Genomic DNA, 27053 nt, shown 5'->3' with positions numbered 1-27053 from the left:
ATTAAAACAGGGGTGTCCAACCTTGGCAACTTTAAGTCTTGTGGACTTCAACTCCCAGAATTCCTCAGCCAGCTGGCTGAGGAATTCTGGGAGTTGAAGTCCACAAGTCTTAAAGTTGCCAAGGTTGGACACCCTGAATTAAAAGAAAGAGGCTGCCTCCCGCACCCTTCTTAAATGGATGTCAAATCAAAGGATAGGAAGCACTATACGTTATATTCAAGCCAGAGAGCCAGGAGCGCATGCCCTGCCCAGAGCAATTGCTTTTCTCAAGAGGTGCATAATTAGGAAAGTCTGCCAGCACTAACCTTTGTAGTCATTGCTTATTAATGAGTTGGCACTCCGAAGGTAGGTAGCATCAGGAATTAGATTCAGTGTGTTTTGCATTACGGCTGGACATTTGAACCGATGATCCTCGGATTGCTTTGCTTCGAGGCTTCCATAAAAGCATGCTTTGGATCCACATCGTTCTTAACATTGGAATCCTGCTAAAATACGCATTGCCTGTTTAAGAATGGCTCTCTAAACAAGAGAGAGGCTCCCTCAGATGTTCAGAAAATGTGCCGTGCCTTGTGCTTTCATCTTCCTTATGACCAGAGGGATGAGCAACAAATAGCTAAATTAGCCTAGAGTTCCAGCAGTTTTATGATATGTGACAACTGGAGTCGCACAAGGCTCTTATTTCTGCACGCAAAATCTTGTTACTATGGATTACGCAATGTTCCGTTCACTTTCAACATGAAGTTGGGCTCCCTTTTTGGCCATAACTATAAGCTTTGTTGTTTTACACGGTAGAAAGAAGGAAGCAGAACTAAATAAGTGAAATGTTCTTTCTGGTCTGAGGTCACAGGGACCTTTCAGCTTAAGTGGCTTAAGGGTCAGCTATCAAGAATACTCTACAGATAGTGCTCGACTTACGAGGACAATTGAGCTCAAAATTTCGGTTGCCATTTGGAGCTTTGCCCCATTTTACGACCTTTCTTGCCTCACATGTGTTAAGTGAGTTATTAAACTAGTAACATGGTTGTTAAATTGACTCGGCTTGTCAGAAGGTTGCAAAAGGGGATCCTATGACCCTGGGACACTGCAACGCATCCGTCATAAATGTGAGTCAGTTGCCAAACATCTGAATTTTGATCATGTGCCCATAGGGATGCTGCAACGGTCACAAGTGTGAAAAACAGTCATATGTCACTTTTTTCATTGGCGTTGTAACTTCCAATGGTCACTAAATGAATTATTGTAACTCAAGGGCTACCTCCACTGCAGTGAATAATGTGTGGCGTCAGTACAGGTTGCCAACAAATGACTTTGGAGAGACATGATGTCAGTAAAAATTCCTACCGTCTCATGCTATTATAAATGAGGTTCTGTTTTATCTTTTTAAAACGTTCCCTGGTCTCAGATTCAAATAATATAACGCTTGAAAGACTGGAAGACGCCTTCATTTTGGCCCAAGCTCTGGAATGCTTCTGTGGTTTCCTGGTCTTGTTTCTTCTGTCTTGTTAAGATTTTTCATGCCAGCGAGCACGAAATGTTTACCTTTGCTGAATAACTTCTCTGGCTTAGGTCACATCTGATGAAAAGTCATTACATAGTCTATGATCTGTTGACTTACCATATGTGCAAACCTAGCCAACTATGATTTATTCAGTGAATAATGATTTTTTTTATGCCAGTTTCTAAGGCATCAAAGATGGAGGTAGAAAAGTTGAGAGAAGCCACAAGTGCAAGGAACTTGTAGTTTAGTGAGACGTGCTCCCAAAACTGCACCTTTACTCTCTTCTCTTCTCTTCCAACTTTATCAGCCAGCAGTAATCTGTGATTATTGATTTTGTAGGCTATAGAATGTCTTCTCCTTCCTTACCATACAAAATTAAAATCCCTGCCTACAATCAACTGAAAAATATTGGTTTCTTGCTTGTGGAACACACACCTCTCAAATCATGATCAGTCTGAGATGGAACATGATTTTTAAATATAAAAAATAGTAATTCTCAGTGACCCCTTTGCTGTTCCGAACAGATTATATCACCACCATGGCTGTCCCCTTATTCTCAGGGATGACTCACATCCCAGTCAGCACTTCTTCACTCTCCTACCATCGGGTAGGAGATATAGAAGCATAGCCAGTCACACCAATGGCTGAAGAACAGTTTCTACCCATGGGCTGTCAGACTTCTGAACAGAAAATAACTTCATGTCAACACATTATGATAGATTTGCAGGGCCGGCACATTGTGTAACAAGGTCACATAGTGTAATAAGATTGGGACTGGGTTAGGGACTTCTGTCCTCACTGTGAGTTGTATTGGGGGCGTGCATGAAGGGAGGCTCAGCCAATCTCATTGTACACATGTTGTACTCTGACAATAATTATCAGTCAAAAGCCACGCGGCACAACCTTTCTATCTTCTGCTGCTAACTGATGTTTCTTTGGTTTTTTTAAAAAAAGAATTGAAATGTGGAAGGGAGGGAGGGTTCCAAATGGAAGATCCCAGCATCTGGAACCCCTGTTCAGTTCTGTGAATGAGGCACAGAGGAAACAGCCTGTCTACAACCACTATATTTTAGAAGCATTCTATAAAATAAAGTATGCCAAGTGATCCGTCATTAGATGTTCCAACTTAAGCAATATTTACTAAGGTTAATAGGCAAGCAGCTGAACGACAGCTGCCGGAAGCACGAAACACCGCACTGTTCAAGCAGCCAAGAATTTGATAAAAGAGAAATAAAGCAGAGTCTTTTTCTTTTTCCAAGGAGAACCTTCCTTTATAAAGATGTCTAATCATTTCTATCTTACAAGGATCTAATGCTTCCTGTTGGTATATAAATTACTGCACTCCATTTCTTGTGATCCTTCTACGAAAGCAAAGTTTCTGGGGTTGGGGACTTGTCAATAGAGGAGATATAAATTGGGAATTATATCTCTGGGAAATAATTCTGATTTGTGCAGGATGGATTCTTTTTTTTTTTTTTGAAAGTTTTATTTGGGTTTTCACCAAAAAAAGAACATAATACAAATAAAAACATCTTTTTTTTTTTTAAATAGCATGGTCCTGGGTTACACTTCTTCATACAGATGCAAACTCAATTTCATGCTCATTTTTATGTTCTATTCCATATCTTACTACTGTTTTACATTTTCTACATAGTTTTTCCCCTCCTTTCATTTTCTCAATTTTATTTTGATTATCTCATCTCAATTCAAATCATTATATTTATACTTTTGTCTGTCCTGTTTCAATTTCATATTATCTTTTCTCATTAAACAATTTTTCTCCTGTAGTTACTAATTGGAGTATGACACCTTTATATATTTTAATTTTATCCATTCAACTCTTATTTAAGCTTCAATGTATACCTTAAGATTATAACATTCAATATAATACATAACTTCCAATCGAATTCTGCTTGAATAGATTCTTGAAATACACACTATATTCTTTAAAAAAGATTATAAATATATGTAATTAAAACACTCATTCCATTCCAATTCAGTTCTATCATTAATATTCATTAAAATCTTAATATCGTTAACATTTCTTTTCAGTTAAATATACTTCTTTGGGAACACTTATAAGCTTTCCATAATTAATTCCCCCCCCTATTTCTCTTCACTTATATTTTATAAATCATTAAAATGTTCCCATCCTTTCCTAATTCAATTCTCTCATTCGTTTTATTTCATTTATTTATTAACAAACATTCCACTAGAATAGATTATGATAACTATTTTATCCATCATTTTAATCATACATTGTTTCATATATTCTGAAATTATTTCTATTTCTAATATAACAATACTATCTTATGTACCTTTGCAGAATCCCTTTTTCAATTAAATTTTCACCCATTATCTCTAAATAGGCCCTGTTTCTCTATATCTTATTTCTGTCCTTTATAACTTCTTTTCCTTTCCTTCTTCCCTCTCTTCTTCTCCCTCCGCTTTTTACCCCCTTGTCTCTCTACTTCTAATTCTCTCTTCTGCATTCCCCTCTTCTGTTGCTTTCTAATATTATACTTATTTTTCAAACTAGTCTTCTTTTTTCTGGTTGTTTTTTCAAATCTTAAACTTTTCATTCTCTTTCCCCCCTTTCCTTCCTCCCCCCCACATAAAATTACTTGTTCATTAAAGATGGCTTCTTCTTTGTCTGGATCTTCTTGTTCTACAGGCATTTCTTGTTGTTTCTCATAGTTCCAAATCTCCATTTCTAAGAATTGAAATACGAAGCCAAAAGAACCTCTCCCTTCTTGTGCATCTTCTTTGTACTTTTTAAGTTCCATTTTCAGTTCTTCTAAGAGTGGTGCCATTTTAAACACTTTTAAACAACCACCCGATTGATTTTAGTCATTCAAATGCAATAACCAAAAATCCAGAGATCACCAAGTAATCCAAATACTCCCAAGCTGTTTCTTCTTGCTTCTTTTTTCCACTTTCTCTTCCTGGGGTTCTACTATTTTGTTGCCAAGTTTCAGTTAAAATGTATCTTTTAGAAGTCTTATTGAAGTTTTACTGTAAATTCCTTTAAATTCCAGGCAGTCTCCTCCCTTTTTTTTCCAGATCCTGCCCTTTTATTCTTTTTCTCTCATTTCCTGCTTTCAAAAGCTTTTGAGTATCCAGAAATCTTTGACATTTTATTTTCAGCTTAAATGCCTATTGATGTCAAAGTGGATTTTTTTTTCAATTTCTTGCTTAAGTCTCTTAGCTGTCAGTATAGGGAAAGGGTGAGAATAAAAAAAAACCAAATATTTTCCCTTGTCTCTCTCCTTCGCTGCTTCAAAGTCTTCTGTGATAACAATGTTATTTTTTTATAGTTTAAATTCCAGGGTACCTTAATAGTTGATTTTGCAGTTTAACCCGATCAACCAAAACTTTCTCTTCTTATCTTCCTCCTGCACATTCTTTTCCGGTCGAGTTCTTCTTTGAGGTAGCCATTTCTGACCACCGCTTCAACCACCTACAGAGGTGGACAGAACCAGTAGAAACCCACCCCTGCTGGAGAAGACTTGGACGAGGGTCCTGCGTCCGATGCAGGGATGGAGTCAAGACCATCTGGGAGTGGGGTGCTGCCTTCGGAGCCTTTGGAGTCTGGCAGCAGCGAAGCAGAGGACCCAGGGGAGCCTGTTCCCAGTGCGTGTGTGCGCAGAGCTGCTAGGAGCCTGTTGCCAGTATACATGTGTGCAGAGCTGCTAGAAGGTGAGAGCAGCTGATGCAGAAGGGGCGACTCGGGAATAAGGCTGGGAGGTGATTGCCCCTCCCATAAGGGATAAAAGTCAGACCTCAATGATGAATGCTTTGCAGGAAGCAAAGCAGTTCAGTTAGATTCTGAGTCCTTCTTGAAGCTCTGCGTATTCTGGTTGGTTTTTTCTGATATTGTTACAATTACTTTGAAGACTTCTGTTTTTGGCAGCATCCCACAATGGAGAACTGTTTAAGTTAGTTCTGGCTGTGAATGAAAATAATTCCCAGTGTTCTGTCTTTTATAATTACTGGCTGAACGTATAAAGCCAGACAGGCAAACTCTACAAAGTCTTCCATACAAAGTTTCTTTATTGGTCACAAGGCATTCTCAAGCTGTAACTCACAGTTATGTCGAGATTTATCTAATGTCCAATTCTTTGCACAGCTGACTTCATAGTGTAAAAAGACAGTTCTTTTCATCCCATAACAATGGAGCAGAGGGAGCCAGCATGCTGCTGGGTCCAGGCAAGGAAAGGGAACAAAGAGCTTCCCCCAACCCAACCAAGGGTCAATTCAGTGACCAATCAGGATTACAGATGTGACCACATGACATGGACTACATTTCCCATGATGCCTTCCCTTAAGGGGACAGCACCCAATTCCTAACTAACTATCCCACTTCCCAATTAACTATATACTGTCTGGACAGCACCCCCAGCATTGCATTAAAATAGGTTTTGCTTTTAAGTTTGTGTTTAATTATGTTTGATGAAGCCTGGGTCATAACACAATCCTAAAGACAGCAAATCGTTCGTTGCCAACTTAGAATCCTCCAGATATCTTGGGCTAGCTCTCTCTTCACTCTTAATAAGCACAGCCACTGATTGTGATGACTGGCTTGATGGAGCTGTCATTAGGCATATTTGCAGGGTGCCTATTTGAACAAAAGGGCTCGAAGTTTCTTTTCAAGTTACTTCTCTCCAGATCATCTTTACAGAGCATTCTGCATTTGATCTTGTTGTTTCTACAGCTCATAGACTCACAGAGTTGAGTGGTGCCAGAATATCCTTTCTTCTGCTTACTATAAAAATCTAAGTCAAAGCATTCCTTTCATAAAGTATACGAGTTGGAATGGATTGCGTGGTTCATTTAGACTAGGGGTGTCAAACTGGATTTCTTTGAGGGCCGGATCAGCATTGTAGTTGTCCTCTGTGGGCTGTGCCGGGTGTGTGTGTGTGAGGAGACCAGACGGATGCCTCCTACAGCACCCTCTGGCCAAAATGGGGTGTAGGGGAGCTGTGTGTGCCCCCTGTGCCCCATTTGGCTGCTGTTCGGTCCTTTGCTATTTCCAGGCCGGCTCCATGGGCCGGATATAAGCACCCGACGGGCCATGTCCGGCCCTTGAGCCTTGAGTTTGACACCCCTGATCTAGACCAACAGCCCCCAAATTTTTTGATTCCAGGGACAGGTTTTGGGGAAAACAATTTTTCCATGAACCGGCAGGGTGGGGGTGTGGGGAAGATAGTTTTGTACGTACGCTACCTATATCCTGCACATGCACAGATGAAGCTTTGCTCACTTGTGTGGCCTGATTCCTAACAGGCCATGGCCCTGTACTGGTTGGGGACCCCTGATCTAGACCAAACATCTACTCATTCTTAAATGAACATTTGTAAAGCATTCCTCTTGATAATTAGCCTGAATCATGGTTTTTAAAATATAATTTCAACTGCTATATTGGTCCTTATCGTCTGCTCAATTTCAGCAGATCTGTCTCTTCTGGTAAAGGACAACTTTTTATATATTTGCAGATGGTTGCATCTTCGTTCAGTCTTCTTTTTTATCCATCTTCTTTCACCATTCATTAGACAGCTTATTTTCAAGACTTGGTATCACAGTTCTCCTCAGAAGCTTCTCCAGCCTCTTTACATCATTTTTAGAAGACTAGACATAGTACATGTACTGTGGTCTAAATACAGAGGTGGCATTCAGCAGGTTTGACCAGTTCTGGAGAACTGGTAGCAGACATTTTGAGTAGTTCAGAGAACTGGCAAATACCACCTCTGACTGGCCCCACCCCCATCTATTCTCTGCCTCCGGAGTCCCAGCTGATCGACTGAGTCTTCTTTGGTTGCCCTGCACAGGAGAATGGAGCTGGAAAGCAGGCTAGTGGGGTGGGGTTGGGGTGGGAATGGAGATTTTGCAGTATCCTTCCCCTGCCACACCCAGCAAGCCATGCCCACAGAACCGGTAGTAAATTTTTTTGAATCCCACCACTGTCTAAATAGCACAAAGCACAAAAGTAATATTACATCCTGTGATCTGAATGAAATACATTTGCATGCAGCTCAAGGCTGCCTTGTTCTTCTTAGCCATTCCTTCATACCATTTGCTGTTCACCTGATAGTTCAGTATTATAAATCCTTCTCACACATAGAATTGGAAATTGGCCTTCCCAATCATTCCCAGTTTATTTGATTTTTCTTTATCCAGATACGGATGGAGCCCGGAGAATTTAGAAATTCTGTCTGTGTTGACACAAAACCATCTAGAGGAAATTTTGACATGGCTTTGTTAAAAACTAATGCTGTATTGAATAACAAAGAAGAAACGTGTTTTGGTTCTGTAGTATATAAAAAGGAAAATATAGTTTTAAAATAGAAAATGAGCTAGGTTCTACAGTAAAATCTACAAACATAAAGATAAAATCAGGTCCTTGTAAGGTGTAAGATGTGAGGTGTAAGATGTAAACCTCATGAATTCAGTAACATTTTATTTTATGCTAAGGTTAGTTTTAATGCACTTTTCAAGCAGATATGTTTCTTTTACTTTTTAAGGCTATTTAATATTTTAAGTTTTATTATTTATGGTTTATTTAAACTTGTTATTGGTGTCCTTTCCTTGTTGATGAGAACAAGTAAAACAACCCCCTAATTAACTTGATGGTCTTGTCTGACTTGTTTTAAGTTAAATAATAATAACATGAGTGCATAGTTACAGTGGACCAGTTCATATTATTTCTGCAACTTAGCACAGTAGCTCTTGAAAAATACTAAGTAAATTGTAAAGATTAGAAGAACCCATTGATGGGTAGTTTACATAGTTCACATGTTACAAATTCATGTTATATTTGCAGTAGTAATTGCAATAGTAATTGCTATGTTTCAGAAAATAGTGATGCGGGGCTATGGCAGAAGTAACATAACATAACATGGGTAACAACACTAGAATTTCAAACTGTTCCTAAAAGGGATAATTGAATAGTGATCCAGGCACAACCTCTAATATTTTTAATTGCATAAATAAACCTCTGATTATTTGTTAGTAGTAACATTTTGGTTTGGTTTTGTCAGTAATGGAGAATTAAATCTGATGTCGCCTCGAGTTAAAAATAACTATCCAAACTTTTGATCGCCAGAGACTAATTTACAACTCCTTTGTCATTATGTGAGGCTAATTGGTAACTGTTGTTACTGGTAAATGTTGTATTTAATGCCTTGCAGCTATACACCTAGAGAATCTTAATAATTTAATTTAGCTCTAACAATAAGCAGAGGAATAATTGCCAGTATTGCACTCAGTCAATGTGTAAATAAATCAATATTGATGCTGCCATAGCTTTATAATGAAGAATAAATTATTAGTTTCTGGATTATGTGAACATTTTTTTTTACAAAATATGATCTGAGAGCTTGTTTTAAATGTAATTTAGTTTAATACGCAACTTCATCTCTTGGTCAATGGGTTAAGGTTGAAACTGGCACTTGAATAGGCTGCTTAAATCTCTTTCAAAGCAACTGGATTGGGATAAATTATATCTTCTTCTTTCTATATATACTGTATAAAAGCGAAATACCACTCGCACATCATCACAAAATCTCCAGAACTGTAAAGCCTACAAACTTGAAATTTGGCACGTATGTTACTCTTGGCTTCTAGGTGCTCAGTAAGAAAGGATTTTTTTGAAATGACCACTAGAGCATTAGTATTTCATATATTATTATTAATACATTCTGAGGTTAAGGAATTCTACTCCCCCTCTCCACCTGAAAACAAATCTGTTCCAAATGCAAAACACAAGCAGAGGAGAGGAGTTTCAGTTTCAGTTTTAGTTTCACAGCACCAAGTAGCTTTAGTACAGAACAATTGAGCTAAGCCACGCCCAGGCTCCTTGCTGTCTCCTTGCTCACACAGCAAATACTGTTTCAGTTTCCAAACAGACCTCAACTCTCTCACACACTGACAGGACGCTAGCCAGATGAATACCGATGGATGCTGGTAGGCAGAGGCAGAATTTCCCCCCCTTATTTTCCTCCCCCAAAACTAAGCCTGATTACATAGTTTCGTAGTGAAGCACGGGTATTGAGTTAGTATAGGAATAAAATATATTCTGACTCTTTGTATAGATGTTTTATGCAAGGCAAAACAGCTGTGCTTAATCAATAATTGGTTTTAATTTCAAATGTTCCAGCCAAGTAATGTGAGATCTTTATGTGGCATTTTGTCAATACAGGAGATACAAAATATAATATAGAACTTCCAATCCTTTAATGATTAGATAATTATGGAGTAGATTTTGAAAAGATAACATTTTCCACTCCTGTCTGCCTCCTCCATTTCAATTTTCTGTCAGTCCCTATTTAATTATGAAGATAGAACTAAGTCAAACTGATGTTTGAAAATTTAATGTGCAGCTACGTTTATCATGACTGTGATTTGGGTGTTTTCCAGATATAATGCGTCTAATGGCTATTTTGAATGGATAAGTTTACAAAAAAAAAACAAAAAACCCTCAGTGTTGAAATATAATTGACAGAACCACTTTTAGACAGCATTCCTGTATTCCAGATTTGGCGTAGATTTAGAGAATCTTTATTATAATCCTTAGTTTTCAAAGTGAGGCCCAAAGTGACTGTATGTTAACAATTTGCAAAGCTGAGCAGCACATTTAGGTGTAAAACTGCCATTCCACAATGGTTTGGGGCCTTCTGTGTTATAAAAACACATATTGTTTATGGAGGAATGGGATCCTATTTTTTGTGTTGTAGTAAATAAATGTTTTCACTTTGAAGTCAGCTTTTAAAGTTGATGATTCAGGTCATAATAGTTATAAAGAATCATTTACTTTGGAATTTTTGACCAGACTGCATATATGGCATACATAGTAAAATGATAATTATAATTCTAGGAGCATATCTTAAATCTTTTCAGGAACACATGACTAAACCCTATGATACCAATTATAATTATTCTCAATGTCTTAATAATTATAATTATTTTGGCTCTATATTTCTGTTACATAGAAGCTGTGGCTAAAGATTTCTTAAATAAGAATCTGTCATTAATTAAAAGGATGGATTGGATGGCTAAAATTGTGTGAGACTTGTATGTCTTGGTTCAAAACTTTGTCCACTGCATATCTTACAGTTCTACACCTTTATCAATTTGGGATGTAACTCACAGCTGTACAGTATAGTACTTCTACTGTATCATTGATCTGTTCAACTAGACAATGTTTTATATGGAAGAGCAAAGGAAATTATTTTCCATTTCCTTCCCCCATCCCCCATGTTAATCTTTTCAGCATGAGTGCCTCTGGATACTGGCATGCTGTAGTAAAAGACAAATTTGGCTTCTGGGCATTTTAATGTAATGTATCACAAAAGCACAATCCATGAAGGGTAATAGTAGACCGATTGGTGCTATGAAGACAAATGTCTCTGCTGGTGAACATATACCACTGAACTTTGCAGAGAGTTCAAGGAAAGTCAACACATACTTGCATTTTTTTTTTGTCCTGAATGTGATATCAGGGGTACGATTTAACTGGTGCCCCAATGATATGGTAGCATTGTCATAGCCCTTGGAATAAATACCTCTTTTATCCTTTCCTGTTTATTTCTGTCATTGTTTCTAATTTATAAGTTACACTACAACAAAATAATATCCTGGAAAAGTTTTTGATCAATTGTTCAGTCAAACAAGAGAAATGGCCCGGGTTGTGCTATTTTTCAGAGCTGCTTTGTTTAAGTCTCATAGTTAATTTGCAACAAAAGCAAGTATTTAGAGAATAATTAAAGAAAACTGGGGAGGAAAAATTAAAGTAATTGTCATTGCCATTGTTTTTGTTTAAAATTATTTAGGAATAGACTATTCAATAGATACGTAGTCCTCCTTGAAATAAAAATGTTGTCTTGAACCTTAGAGGAGCAAAGAAGAGATGCAAAGTGACATAATGACACATTTCAAAAGTGCACCATCGTGCCTCCCGTCCCTGTCCTATTGTCCCCATTTAATCATACCTATTTTCTGTATTCTTACTCATGTTTATACTTATACCTATTATTTTGTAAGCGATTGACAAATCAAATCAAATCAATCAATCAATAAAACATTGATTTGCAAAGAGCAGTCATATAAATATGCAGATATGCCTGTGTTACCCAGACATAGAATTACTCTCTTTCGAAAATAAAATGCAGTCCTTCTAGTGCAGAGTATATGCAATTCCTTATGTAGCCTTTTTTCAAGATGTATGCAGCTAATGAAATAGATGCAAGGAAACGGTGCTATTACCTTAATTACCATTCTCAATATTAATTTGGAAGTGTATACCTAGCTTAACCTATATCCTTTGGATTGGTTTCCAGCCTAAAGATACTTTATATTCAGGTAGTCCTCAGGTTGCAACAGTAATTGGGACTGGAATTTCCATCGCTAAGTGATGGCATTTGTAAAATGTGATTTTTTTCCACCCATCGATTAGCAACCGGCAATCCCACCAGTGTGCAATTTGGAGAGGGTGGGTGCAGCTTTTGGGAGGCCTCAGAAGCAGCATGAGAAGGAAGCATGCAGTCTGGAGAAACACACACACACACACACACACACACACACACACACACACACACACACACATTTTGGAGAGGAAAGAAGGAAGAAGACCTGGTGTGGCCAGCAGCTGCTTCACACAGGGCCAGGATGGGTGCAGTTTGTCGGCAGCAAAGACAGTGAAGGTCAGCTGGGGACAGCAGGGCTTGTGGAGTGCAGGGCCATGGGGGCTTTGTGGTGTGGCACTGGTGTGGGTTGGCTGGCAACAGTGGCACCATCAGCGATGCTGAGGCTGAAGTAGACTCCCAGGAGCAGTGGCAGCCAACTGAAGGCCTCAGGCCTCTATTTCATCCCCAGCACTGCTTGTGCCCACCACTGCCAAGGAATGCTGCTAGGCAGGTGCCCGAAGGAGCAGAGATGAGGGAGATTGGTGGGTGAATTGAAGTTCCTCTGCCGTTGTAACTATGACAAGTTGCCAAGCATCTGAAATTTGATCAACTGATTGCAGGGGCCCTGCAATGGTGGTAACTTTGAGGACCACATACAAGTACCATTCATTCAGCACTGCCATAACTTCAGATGGTCACTGAACAAATGGTAGTTAAGTGAGCACTATCTGTAGGATGCTCTCTACTGCTCTGTACTTTGCATTGTTTGAGGCTTTTTTATATCTGTGCATTCACATGTATCAAAACACAATATTTGGCTAAAAAGATTTTCTGCATTTTGCATTCTTTACAGTGGAAATCACATACATGTCCTAAATGTCAGACAGGACTTAGCTATATTTATATGCAATAGCAGGTGTCATGTTGAACGAAAAGTATAGTAGTATATATAAATAAGCGGTATAGGTGATCTTTTTATAACATAGTGCAGAATGTGGAGGCTTAGACATTTATCTTAAATACTGTATAATGACCTGAATTGAACTGGTCTTGAGTTGCCATGAACATGGCTGGTATTTGGACTTCGAAGTTTGTGTTTCACAAAGCCATACATTCAACAAATGCCTTTCGACAAGATGCTGTGGGATTGGGATTAAAATGCTTCAATTCAACAAAAGTATCATTTTGTTGTAAAAGTATCACTAATCCCTTCATGGCCTTAGTTTTTCTTCTGTTGAAATATTTTCAGTTGAAGTATCAGATCACCGAATCTTTGCCCATTTTTAAAAATTTGGTGTTAATTATATTTCATATTGAACATGAATGGGGACACAAACGGGGTGGGATTCTACCAGTTTGCACCTATTTGCTAGAACCGGTTGTTAACATTCTAAGCAGTTCGGAGAACCGGTTGTTAGAAGAAATTACTGGCTTAATCCTGTAAGGAAGGCAGGAAGGAAACATTCTGGTGTTGCTTACAGAAACTGCCTCTCCGTTAACGCTTTTTACATTCTTGGCAGGACTAGACTTCCTGTCTCTGGAACTTCTCTGGAGTTTTTTTCCCCCTCCTTTGCTGGTACTTTGCTTGTGTGGAGTGACCATTCAAAGTTTCAATGGCATTGAAAAAAGTGACTTATGACCATTTTTCACACTTACAAATGTTGCAACATCCCCACAGGCCAGGTGAGGAGATGCGTGCCTCAATGTGAGTGATATTGAGTTGGCCACACCCAGCCAATAACATGAGCACCAAGCCTTGTCCACCCAGTCACAGGACTACCAGGCCACACCCACCACCTAAGCCATGCCCACAGAATTGGTTGTTAAAAATTTGAATCCCACCCCTGGGCACAAAGGAACTGAAATGAATTTGTTGAAGACATAATTTCTTGCTGATGTGTTCCTTGTTTCGGGAATAACTTGTTTACACCGCCTTGTTTTAAAGCAGGGCTTAATATATCTCCTTGCCTCCTAGGATATAGATATCCAAAATCATGTTGGTGACCATCTGTAAGTTACCGGCATGAGTGTTGAGTCTCCAAAAGCGAAGTATTTGCTTCTCAGCACTAATCTACTACTGTGCGTTTAATACTTGCTGTGCTTTGAATAATTATTTGCATGGTAAGCAGTGTTTTTTAATAAGGTAATGCACACACACAGAGAATTATTGTTTGCTTTGCATTAGTAGAGGGAGGCATTTCATGTGCTTTCTGAGATGGAGACAGAAGAGAAAGCAATTAGCTGAAGTTGATGTTGTCAGAGTCAGCTGAATATCATGACCAGATGTCTCTGCATTGCTGGTTCTTGCTCCACAGAGTATTTTTGGACATTGTAGAAAGAACAACAACAGCCTTTAAAGACAACCAGAATCAATAGGATGAAGTCGTATTTAGGTTGGGAATAAATATTCAATTGATTCAATGTGGGATTCAAAGGTTAGTTTTGCTGTTTGGCATGGCTGGCTGCTGCAAATCTTTTGCATGCAGATTATACTGGCATGATATAATCTTCAAGCCTTATCATAATTTCAGTATATGTCTGCAGAATTCTCTAGGGAATAACTGAAGGATTTCACACACATACCCTATAACTTTGTAAAATTAATATTAATGCATACATGCTTTTGAATTATCTGTTTTATCTTGGTGATTTCTAACATTTATTATAATGAGCTTTCCTCATTATAATATGTCCTGGGGACATTCACATTTAGCATGGAGAACATCTCTGAACCCCACTCTTGCAACCCCACAGATAAAAGGATGTGGCAGAGCTCAAAAGAGCATTTGCTTAAGGCTGTAGAGAGTCACAGCCAGTTGGAATGGACTTTAATAAACAAACTCTATGGGATAGTTTAAAGTTAAATTGTTTTAATTGTTTTAATTTGTTTACATCACTTTCATGCATACTTCCTCTGGTGTAGCTCTGGTTGTTTCTATTTGATAAGACATTTGCATCTGGCATTCATGCTTTTTCTCCATAGTACAAACCGTGCATTGATGTGTATTGTTCCTCTTATGTCGAACCTGACAGTGTACATAGATTAACAATTGTCATGCAAACAGCAGAGGGATCTAAGGCAAAGTCTGACATTCCATGGTGTTGATTATCTGCAACAGTGCTGCTGTCATGGAGATAGCTGATAGATAGAACAATATATAGAACATTGCATCTTGTGCATACACCCAGTAGGTTAATAGAGGACAGACGGAGAGAGCACTCTGGGTGAATATGACATACTAAATTTCCCTATCCAATGTACAAGTGTCTTAAAAAGACTGTGTCTAATGATGGGTGTGCCTAGATTTTGTTTTCTTTTAGCCCAATGTGGCATTAACCTAGGAAAATTATGCCTCTAAGTACACTTTTCAAGAAAAAAAGAGAGAGAAGATGTAAATCTGACTTGGGTGAGGCCAGGTGGTAGCAGTGTTCAAATTAGACCGAGTCTTGAGGTTCCAGAAAGTCTGCATTTAATATCTAGGTTCAAGAGTTTGGAGGAGAAAGAAGCCACATGCACAGGCACCAATACAATACGTCTGGATGAAACTGTCACCAAAGTTGTTCCAGCAATAAACTCTGTCTTCTGAAACAGAGTTAAATACTAATAAAACAGGATATATGTAGCTCAGGAATGAAGGGTGGAATCCTTGGTGTTCTTGGTTATTTTTGTGCAGACATTCCATGGCCTGGCTAGGTAACATTTTCAATGGCTTGCTCATCAACACTGAAGATACTACCTAGCCAGGTCATGAAATGTCCGCATGAAAGCAACCTAGCTAGGAGATTACTGAGGAGTCCATAGATTTAAATGCCAATCAGCAATCCCCAATCCAAGTGCAACTACAGCTAAGTACCCTTGATTTAATAAAAATGGATTCTGCAATGTTTTCACCCAAAGCCAAAGCAACTCACTTTAACTAACACCTGGTTGTTTACCTATTTTCACTGATGTTCCCAAGGAGGCTGGTGGGATCTTGTTTCCAGTTCTAGACCAGATTTTTCTATATCAGGACAAGGGAATTATGGCCTATAAATGATATTTCATTAGGATACTAGGTATTAGAATTTGGCTCCATGGTTTCTGGGTTGCCAAATATGTGGCTTGATCATATACTGGTGCCTGATGACAGTTAACTGTTTGTTCATCCAATGTAAGTAATAAAAACCTCCATATAAATAGGAAGAACCTAGACAACTTGTTTGTGTATATACATAAGGTTCTGTGTCATTTCTAGTGTCATGTACACACAGCCTGGTCAAAATATCTTGCCTAAGTCATTATACATATAATTCAGATTTCCTTAAAAGCTGCCAAGGTGCTTCAATGGGATTACACATTGCCTTACTGATATTTTTTTTATGACCAGGTAGCTTATTTGAGCTATTAGCCCAGTTCTACGTGTACATAAATGCTCTTACATTCAGGTCACCAAGAATAGCTTGTTCAGTTTTAGTAAAAGAAAGATAAAAATAGTCAACCTAATTCTAATGTTTATAACTGCTGCTTTTAAACATCAATATGCACTAGCCACTTGGCAAATAATCACTTTATTGTGGGATCAAAATCATGGTTGCAAAGAATCTTTATAAAAGAGGTGAGTAGGGAAGGTAGATGGGTGGGTGGGTGGGTGGGTGGATGGATGGATGGATGGATGGATGGATAGATAGATAAGATGGATATCTGTCTATTGCTTTCATTAGCACATAATAGCACTAACAATCACAACTATTTTTTTTTAAAAAATCAAGATTTCATTGCCTGATGTTTCCCCAAACATCCCCAAATGTTTTTCAAATATTGGGCAAACATGTGCATTGATTACTTGCAACATAAGTCAAATTTTCATTTGCTATAAGGATATTGATTGTTATTGAGTGATAAACTAGATTACAGTCTGATAGTCTTGCAGATACCACAAGGCTGAAAGATTCATGTGAGGCAGCAAATTACATAGCCTGCTTTCTAGATAGCATTTTTCCTATGTCAGGCACTTTGATTCAGGAATCAGCTGACAGCCACAAGACGTGGAGAGGCCGTAGCAAAGCCGGTGCTGATTTTCCAGTAGTTCAGAAAAACCAAAATATCAGGTAACCCTTGAAAATCTAGCATGAGGACACTTGTTATCTTTTTAAAAAGATTCAGATTCCCTTTTAATTTTTATTCCAGTTGAAATGCTAATACCATATGCAGGTATCTAATGTACAGGAGGATACAATAAAATAGTTATTTCTTTAGCAACATTCATTTAGCAGTTGTAAAAAGGTTTCACTCTGTGTATATCAGTGATCTACTGACTTCCAAGGGAGATTGAGTGGAAAGAGGCCGAAGCATGTCCAAAGCTGTTTGTTGTGGCCTCAGAATAATCTCCCAACAGTAGCTAAATAATCAAATATATGTTGGTGATAAAATGCTTTATTACTTACATTCTACTAATACAATTAAAAGGTTAACTGCATACTGCCTTATAAGTAGGACTGTACTATACAGTGTACTGTACCAGAATTGGGCTTCAGAAAACTGGAAGACCACTAGATGGCAGGCAGTATGTCTTCCTACTGTCGAATAACCGCTACTTGGGGTAAATGTCTATGGAGATTCTCAGTCATCCAAGTCATGGTTGTCCTAAAGCTGCTTTTTCAAAAGGCAACTGGGCTTTTGTACCGTTTTTCCTTGAAGACTTTTCACTTCTCATCCAAAAAGTTTCTTCACACTCTGCTCTTATTGGGCTCTTCAGAAGCTTCTTAGATGAGAAGTGAAATGTCTTCAAGAAAAAACTAAGTCCATTTGCCCTTTGAAAAAGCATTTTTGGGATCACCACTTGTATACACCACAAGGAAAGGAACTGATATGAAAGAAGTATAAAACTTTATTCTGGGATGGTGGCAGATGAATATTAGGGTGTGTTTTAGTCTCTCCCATACAAAGCTTGAAGAAATTACATAACTTCTGACTAAATAATATTTTTCTCTAAAATATAAAAAAAAACACAGCATTGCTTGCTCTATGTTTCTGTGAATTCTCTATATCATCATCCCATCTATTGTGGTAAAAATCAACCATAAATGGAGAATTTTCTTCCCATACAAATAAATATCAGTTTCAGAGGTGAGATTCCCCCCCCCCCCCGAACTTCAGCTGGGGAAGAAAAACACAAATTTACTTTCTACACTTGCTCTTTTCCCAGTAATTCAAGTTGAACCTGTTTGCATTTTCAAACCTTTGTGTGTCCAGATACAAAGACACAGTTTTAAGAAGTTCGATCCTTATTATGAAGCTTCCATTCATACTAGTAACCAAATGTTGCAGTGGAAAGTGCAATTGGCATTTCAGCTATTCTGTTTCAAAGCTGCTTTTATTTTATGGATCAACTCAACCCTATCCCAGTTGTAGGTTAGCATTCCCCTGCCTTGGAGCATGCTCTCCTCTCATTGGGCTTTCCCCCATCCCCAGACGTGAGATTCTAATAAAGATTACAATTTTGTATTCATGCATTTTGTATTCTCAGTGCCTTCCAAGTCTGCTGGTATGTCTCTGTTGGACATAGACGGTACCAATTTTGCTATATGAGCAACAGCATTCTCTCCGTTAAAAATGGGACAATACATATATCACAATTCTGTGGAGTCCCTTCCTTTGAGATCAGCGGACTGCCCAGGCAACTACTTTAAGAGTGATAGCTAAACTTCCTAAATATATGCATGATTACACAGTGCAACAAAGCATGAGCTGAGCTTCTGCTGTGACTCAGCTTGAGTAATCATTTGTTAATCAAATGGGTGGTGCAGTTCAACCCCCTTGAAATGCTGAAAAATGTTTCTCACAAAGCCAAGAGGCTGGAGAGCAACATTCTACGCTTGCAAATTGAGGCTGTGATGGCATGTGGCTTTTTGCTTATTCTTATTGAGGCTCTTTCAGTTGTTACTCTCTCTCCACAACTCTTTAAAGTGACAGTGGCAGCATTGCTTTTGTCCTGTGATGCCAAATGTGTCTTCCTTAAATTTGGGGAATCAGTGGTTTTTAAGAAAAAATGGACGAGATCCAGCTGGATTTCTGCAAGTTCTCTTTTAGAAACTGTTCTGATATTGAATTTAGTAGCTGGAAGAGTAAAGTGTACAATCGGCCGGAACACAGTTGTGGCTGAAATAATAGAAAACACAGTTGTAGTTGATTTGAGGCAATCTACACTATGATTGGTTGCAGTAAATATAAAGGGGGAGTTTCCCTTTTCCCCCTCCATTTTTTCCTGTATGTTCTATATACTGTTTAATTCACCTCATGATATTCCTGTGTTCCTGATTATCTTATGTTGTTATGTTTTTCTGGATGATGACAAAGACTGCTACTGCTGCACAATTCCATGACAGAAACCTAGTAGACAAAAACCTGGGCTAGCAGCAACCCCACAGCAACTTTTAGGACTAGCTTCACTGGTGATAGAGAATCTGAGAGGTGGAACTCAATCCAGTTGGAAGGCCTGAGGGCAGAGAGGGCTGCACTAGAACTTCATTGAGCTACAGTTGTGAAACCACATTACACTATATTTATTCACAAACCTTTAAATTTAGTTCTGCTGTTCCTGTTCACCCATCTACAGTGGCTGCCAATTCCACTATGTAGTTATCAGAAAATGAAATCAACTTATTAGGTTAGGGATGCATAAGCTGAGGTTTAAGGGCTAACATGGCTGCATAACACATGACCTTTCAGATATTGCTGAATTGCAATTCTTTCATCCTCTGTTATTGTCCACACAAAAAGAAAGACTGTTGAGAGTTGTAATTCAGCAGTATATACATGATCGGAAATAGTGCAGCCATGCCAAAAGCTTTGGATACTGCTCCCAAAGCTTCTCCAAATATGCCAGTCACCAAATTGTGCATTTTAAAAAGATAGAATGGAAAAATTAATTACCTGGGAAGTAATCAGTTCTTAATCTTAGTTAAATGTTAATTATGTTAAATAATTAATAAATAATCCTGACCCATTCATTTTTGGGATAACAATCCTCAGCATGCCACTGAAAAGTCTTGAGTTAGTTGGAAGTCTCTACTAATCCATAAGTACAGTTTGCAAGTTGTAATTCTTCATGTGCCAAGTGATCTATTAGCGTCATATATGAATTTAGCTACTGTCAGGGAAGAAGTTGTTATAATGATAAATCCATGGAAGTATAATAATCCATTTGTTTAATAAGTAATTCACAATGGGCAAATAAAGAATTTTAAAAAATTGAATTCCAAACTGTTAACAATAACAGATAATCAGAGTTGGAAGGGACCTTATAGGTCATCTAGTCCAGGGGTCCCCAACCACCGGGCCGCGGACCGGTACCGGGCCGTGGAGCACTCTTTACCGGGCCGCAAAGAAAAAAAAATTAAAAAAAATGGCGGCTTTCTTCGCCGGTGAATGCTGCTGGGATCGGGGATCAAGGACACAAATGAAAGAAGGGGAGGGAGGAAGCAACCAAGCCTGTCCTGCTCTCTGGCTCAGCTCTCTCAGTCGCTTTCTCGCTCCTCCACCAGCCCAGGAAGAAACTGCTTCAAAGAAGCCGGGGGCTTTTCCTGTCGCCGCAGCTTCCCGAGCGCCCGTTTCACCCCACCCCACCCGCCCGCCCGCTCGCGGTTCAATCCACAGTGCTCCGTTCTGCCTGCCTGCCTGTCTGGTTGTTTGGGAGCAGCTTGGCTGAGAATAATAACTATTCGCCTCTTTTTATCAGCCGAAGCTGCTCCGAAACGAAGAAGGCAGGCAGGCAGGCAGGTAGAACGGAGCACTGTGGATTGAACCGCGAGCGGGCGGGCGGGCGGGTGGGGGTGAAACGGGCGCCGGGAAGCTGTGGCGACAGGAAAGCCACCCCACCCCCACCCCGGCTTCTTTGAAGCAGTTTCTTCCTGGGCTGCTGTGGAGCGATAGAGTGACTGAGAGAGGAACGAGGCAGACACCTGAGGGAGGGAGGGAGGAGACACCTGAGGGATGGGGCTGAGGGAGGCAGGACCAAGGCGCTCCCTGAACTTGGTGGTTTGCTGGCAGACGTTTTATTACCCGACTAGGTAACAACATCAGATGTTACCTAGTCAGGTAATGAAACGTCTGCAAGCAAACTACCAAAGTCGGATTCTCTCCTCCCCCCGGTCCTTGAAAAAATGTTTCTGCTTGAAACCGGTCCCTGGTACAAAAAAGGTTGGGGACCACTGATCTAGTCCAACCCTCCCTGCCCAAGAGGGACACCCTATACCATTTCTGACAAATGGCAATCCAATCTCTTCTTGAAAGTCTCAAGTGATGGCGCTCCCACAACTTCCGAGAATTATTTTCCTTGAGATAACTCATGCAACAATCTCAACATTTTCAACAGTATTGTTTTGTCATTTTAGATTATTATCCAGTATATGATATCATTTTAGGCCATAAAAGTGGAAAATGGAAGGAATTCTGTTAAGCTCAGATTTCCTTTATAAATGATACAGCTGAGTATGTTAGTATATGTTAATATAAAATTTAAAGAAAATTCAGATATAAAATGAAGAGTTGTAAGCATCAATATAGGATAATGTCTGTTTGCAAAATTTCCCTTTTGCCAACTGAGACCCTTCAAATTCGTCTTTATTGTAAGTGAAACAATTAACAAACAAAAAAGGGAAGAAAGTTTGTCGTGCCCTCCTGAAATTGTTTTTAATTTTTTTTTCTTTGTAGCTTTATCTTGATTTCTATTTTTGTACTTTGTACCACAGCATATTCTAAATTCGCCTGTGTTTTTTTTCTTTTCTTTAATATCTAATAGGGATTGGGAAGAATGTCATTTGTGATAGAACAGCCACTCCCCTGGATGCCTTTCGGATGATGACAGCTGCCCACTATTATCCCAAACTTATGAGCATCATGGGCAACGTTCTCCGTTTCCTGCCTGCCTTTGTGAAGATGAAGCAGCTGATCCAAGAAGGCTATGTGGGAGAACTGCTTGTGTGTGAGGTACAGGTTCACAGTGGAAGCCTGCTGGGGAAGAAATATAACTGGAGCTGCGATGATCTAATGGGAGGTGGAGGGTTGCATTCTGTTGGTACCTACATCATTGATCTCCTGACTTTCCTCACCAGTCAGAAAGCAGTGAAAGTTCATGGACTTCTTAAGACCTTTGTGAAACAGACCGACCACATTAAGGGAATACGGCAAATTACGAGCGATGACTTCTGTACATTTCAGATGGTCTTAGAAGGTGGGGTGTGCTGCACTGTTACTCTTAATTTCAACATGCCGGGAGAATTTAAACAAGATATTGTAGTGATTGGATCAAGTGGGCGACTAATTGCAGTCGGCACTGATTTGTATGGACAAAGCAATAACTCTCCACAGAAAGAGCTCCTCTTGAAGGATTCTGCCCCAGTCAGCAATGCCTTGTTACCTGAGAAGGCCTTCAGCGACATCCCATCTCCGTACCTCCGGGGCACCATAAAGATGGTACAAGCAGTCAGGGAGGCATTTGAAGATCAAGACGACCGACGAACCTGGGACGGACGGCCACTCACAATGGCTGCCACTTTTGACGATTGTCTCTATGCTTTGTGTGTGGTGGACACCATTAAGAGATCCAACCAGTTGGGTGAATGGCAGAACATTGTGATTATGACTGAAGAACCAGAACTGAGTCCTGCTTACTTGATCAGTGAGGCCATGCGGCGGAGCAGGATGTCTCTGTACTGCTAGATTTTTGTCTTGACTTGGGGGGGGGAGTGAATCGATTCAGCTTTTTCCTGACAGAAATATGACTACACATCTCAGGCCTGGAAAAGGGAAACAGTTTAAGGAAACAATATTTGTTGCTAAAGCCACATTGCCTAGATGGTGCTGAAATAGTAGATGCATTGGAAATGCCCTCGTAACACATAGTAGTTGCAGATCCTTAAGAAGGAAAAATGTGTGTTAGCTTTTTACCAAATAATAGGAAGGTAAAATGTAATCAGTTTGCAATCTGTTGGAGCATGGCTGATTCAGTTGTGTTTACTGTTTTTTTTTTTTAAAAAAAAAAGGTTCCGGAAGGTCCAGTTGGGCATTACAGAAAAACAAAATAAAAAAACCAGGCCATAAAGATGCTTGAATCAGAAGCCTATGTGTATTGCACAGACTTACCCATAGCTTCTCTCCACTGATAAAAGCATGCTACTCTGTTCTTAGTTGGTTAAATAACCCATTGCATTAGTTAAATGATACAATAAGAACATTTGGCATGAAGATGTTATCTGATGTCAAAAGAATTCGATAGGTTGATTTTCATGGCTAATTTAAATAATGTTTTTGGATTTCCCCCCCCCTTTCTATGGAATATAACTTGAACAAGTAGATTCGCCCCCCCACCCCCCCAATTCATAGTATGTTCCACTTCAGGTTTCAGGCCATAGGTCCAGTAAGCTTTGATTCAAAGCACAACAATCTATATAAAAATAGGGTTGAGCAAAAATTAGTTTTAGGATAGCTACATAATGTTTGATTAGCTTGGATTCATGGTAAATTCCAGGGTGATATTTTTTGCTTCGTTTCAGAGCAAAACCAAGCATAACTCCTATGATACCTTAAAATGTTTACTTTAGCATAAATTTTCATGGACTGGGCCTTTTTTGGTTAGAGACATGAAGTAGTCTGTCTGACAAAGTGGATTTAGTTGCAAAATGATATACTGTAATATGTTACTTAGTTCTCAAGCAATTACAAGATCACTAGTTCCTAATTTGGAATTATATCTTTAAGTCTCAAACTAGGGAAACTAGAGAGATAATCAGCAAAACATAGCTTTTGAGCCAAATCTCATGTGTTTTGGGCAAAACCTGCCCAAAGTAAAACACGATGCCTCCCCAGTAAGGAAAGCCCCAGCTCAGAGAAAAAATAATTTAACTAAGGTGAGATGAGATGTGGTGACGGATCATTTTTGTATGAGTTAGACAGTTTGTTCTTGTTGTGGAAGCATATCTTGTGATCATAATTGGTGTGCCTGAAAGTTTTATTGCAATATTGTTTGAGTGTCCAATCAGTATCATAATGACAACAGGAGAGCTTTTTGTCCTGTTGCTCCCAAACAGATCGTTTTCTGGGATCTTCATTATGAAAACTCCCAACACACAATGAATTGTTCATGTTTCTTTTCTTTCACTTTGAAAAATTCAAATAAATATTGGAGGTCTTACTTGGGACTGCAGGTTTCATAGTACTTTATCTCGAGAACTGAAATTATCCTGCAGGAATTGATGCATATTTCCTTGAAGCAAAAGTTGCCAGAGCTCACTAGACTAAAAAAGCCATTTGATCCATAACTACCTACAAGCCCTAGACCAGGGGTGTCCAACCTTGGCAACTTTAAGACTTGTGGACTTCAACTCCCAGAATTCCTCAGCCAGCAAAGCTCTCTCTCTCTCTCTCTCTCTCCTAAGTAGCAGAATATAGGTTAATTGATTCCCTGAAGAGAGATTTTGAAATTATGATAACCACCATAGGTGTGATCTTGGTTACATCTCTTTATGGTAATTTGCTTTTAGAAATAGCTGTGCCAAGTCTCTTCCTGAACAAGAGTCATCTTGTCTTTTGATTGATTCTACAAGTTGTGAAAAAGTACTTTCTTCCATATATACCTTGTTTATTCCTCTGGGGTGCCATCTGCAAACTCCCTGGATAAATTTAATCAATAATCCTCTTAAGAAAGTCCCAGTTTGTTTGCAATATCACCATCCCCACAAACATTTACTGTTAAGAATCCTGAGTGTTGCACTGGCTTAAAATGACACTATACCCTTTCAGTGGGAAATGCACAGAATTTTGGGGTGGAGGTTGTTGAAGGCCCACAGGACATTGTTTATAAAGTCACGATATTGCCAGTGAGGATGAGACTGATTATTATTATTATTTTTTACTATTTATTGGAAAAGGGAGGTTGGGAGGGTTTAAATGTCTATTTTTTTTGTGGGGGGTGGGGTATTGCATTAAAAGGACAAGTTGCACTGATGAAAATAATAATTTTCCTGGCAAGACTGTGGGAACTGAATCTGGCCACAAGCCACAAATTGCCCACTGTTGCTTTATACCATAATTTGTATTTGTCTGGCAACTGATCTTCACTGGAAGTTAATAAATTGCCCATAATCAGAACTGAAGATTTATGAAAAGCTGGATCATACTTGGTCAGTAGGGCTTGATTTAGCACTTTGCATGTATAACTGAGAGAACTGCATTAATTTCAGGAACTGGATGGAGCCCATTTTATATAAAGTCAGATGAGAAATAGTAGAAAGAGAAGAATCCTGTTCTGTCATGGAATTCATATGAACTTGAGCTTGCCTTATCTAGCTTAATGTTGGGGGGTTATTTAAAGGAGTATCTGTTATTGGGACATCTTAACAGCATCATGAGTAATCTCTGCTGCCAGCTAAGGTGTTTCATTTGTGTCTATATATGGATTGATAAGAGCATCTTTTAATAAAGGATCTCTACAAGGGTCAGTAATATAACCTCCCCCTATTTTTCCTTCTCTCCTAGATCTAAAACTACAATTGAAATATCAGGTGGGTGGGTAGGAATATGTTTGCACTAAGAAAAATTAGAATGTAATGGCATCACTTTCTTTAAATTATTACCACTATCCCTCCATCCCTGTTCAAAGTTTTATGCACGGTATCAAATACTGGATAGAAAAAAATAGATTTAAAAGAGCAAAATGCACGAAGCATTGGAGAAGTGTCATTATGTTATGGGGTGAAATTTGATATTCCATTTACTTGATAATAGATAATAAACCTTCTCCAACTTCATGTTCTTGGGATACATTGAAGCTACACGTGCCTATTATCCCAGTTAATGTTGGTTCTGCAATTTTATAGTTGTGGACATAATACAGTTGGAGGGCACCAGATGGCTGCTATAGACTCTTAAAAGTTCTCCATTGCTTTTGCTGCACTGTTGGTCCTCATCTGAGAAATCCTTGCAGAATGATTTATTCTGATATACAGGTTTTTTTCCACATTAATTTAAATAATAAAAGGATGGAAACCTACTGGTAACATTTTGTGATTTCGTTTTATCCTAGACAGATTTAGTTAGTTTTTATTTTCTATCAATCTGCTGTCCTTCTCTATAAGAGCACTGAAGATGGCAAAGGGAGACGGAGAGGTACTTAGTCCTATAAATCTTCTTAAAATAGCATTTCCATGATTGATTGCAATTCTTTACTTGATCTGGTTCTAGAATATTGTTTTGCTCTTTGTTTTTAACTTTAAACATTCAAGTGTACATTTATTGCTGTATTTAATATATATCTATATATTTATTGTGTTTTACAAGCATATATATTATATAGAGTGTGAATATATATATATATATATATATATATATATATATATATATATATATATATATATATATATATATATATATATATATATATATATATATATATATATAATGTAGGTCTAGGTGTGTTCAGGTCTTTTCCCGTGTAAGATTAAGAGCATCTTGGCGACATTTCGGCGAGGTCCCACTTCGTGCCAGTGGCACGAAGCCAAAAGCATCAGCCTGAGGATGCCGACTGGGACCTTGCCGAAACGTCACCAAGATACTCTTAATCTTACACGGGAAAAGATCTGAACACACCTAGACCTACATACCTGTACCCGTGAAAATCTACGAAAACAAATATATATATATATTTGAATATATATATATATTCAGTTGCATGGGCATTTTGTGTGTAGCAAATATTTTAAAAAGTTATTTATCAAACAATAAAAATGTGATTAAAAAGAGATTCTATATTTTAATACCTCAAAAGGTTAAAAAGCAAAAAAAGAACGTGGGATTATCCTAAAAAGAAAAGAGAAGATGTGGAGAATGTCCCCAGCTTTTGACAACCTGGCTGCTTTTTAATAGAAAGCAGCCTTTGATGTTTCTCAGCTACAATAAAATCCATACAACTTCTGTACAATGTTTATGCGTTAACCTTTCATTGTTTGGGGAATGTAGTTAGATATAATCAATCCTTGGCATACATGTGCTGCTTTAAGGAAGGCTTCCTGCTGTTCATACATATTTGATAATCGGAATAAAAAGAACTGAAATGCTGAATAAAGACATAAAAGAGACTGGGTTCCAGCTGCAAGTCATTCCTTTTGCTCGTGTGTTCTTC

At 38.7% G+C, this 27053-nt stretch overlaps 1 protein-coding gene across 1 annotated transcript in view; it reads left to right on the top strand.

Annotated features, from left to right (window-relative positions):
* GFOD1 (Gfo/Idh/MocA-like oxidoreductase domain containing 1) overlaps window positions 1-24068 on the top strand; it is a 46623-nt gene extending 22555 nt beyond the window's left edge. The window contains exon 2 of the mRNA XM_087961310.1: window positions 21678-24068. Coding sequence (XP_087817436.1) covers window positions 21678-22597 — 920 coding nt within the window. The 3' untranslated portion in view covers window positions 22598-24068. The remainder of the gene's footprint in view (window positions 1-21677) is intronic.
* The last annotated feature ends 2985 nt before the right edge of the window (window positions 24069-27053 follow it).

The sequence above is a fragment of the Notechis scutatus genome, chromosome 3 (genome assembly GCF_049901735.1).
Source record: "Notechis scutatus isolate UNSWTSFEM ecotype Mainland chromosome 3, rNotScu1.2, whole genome shotgun sequence".
NCBI lineage: Eukaryota > Metazoa > Chordata > Lepidosauria > Squamata > Elapidae > Notechis > Notechis scutatus.
Note: the sequence above shows the minus strand (reverse complement) of the source record. Positions and strands in the feature narration are given on the sequence as shown.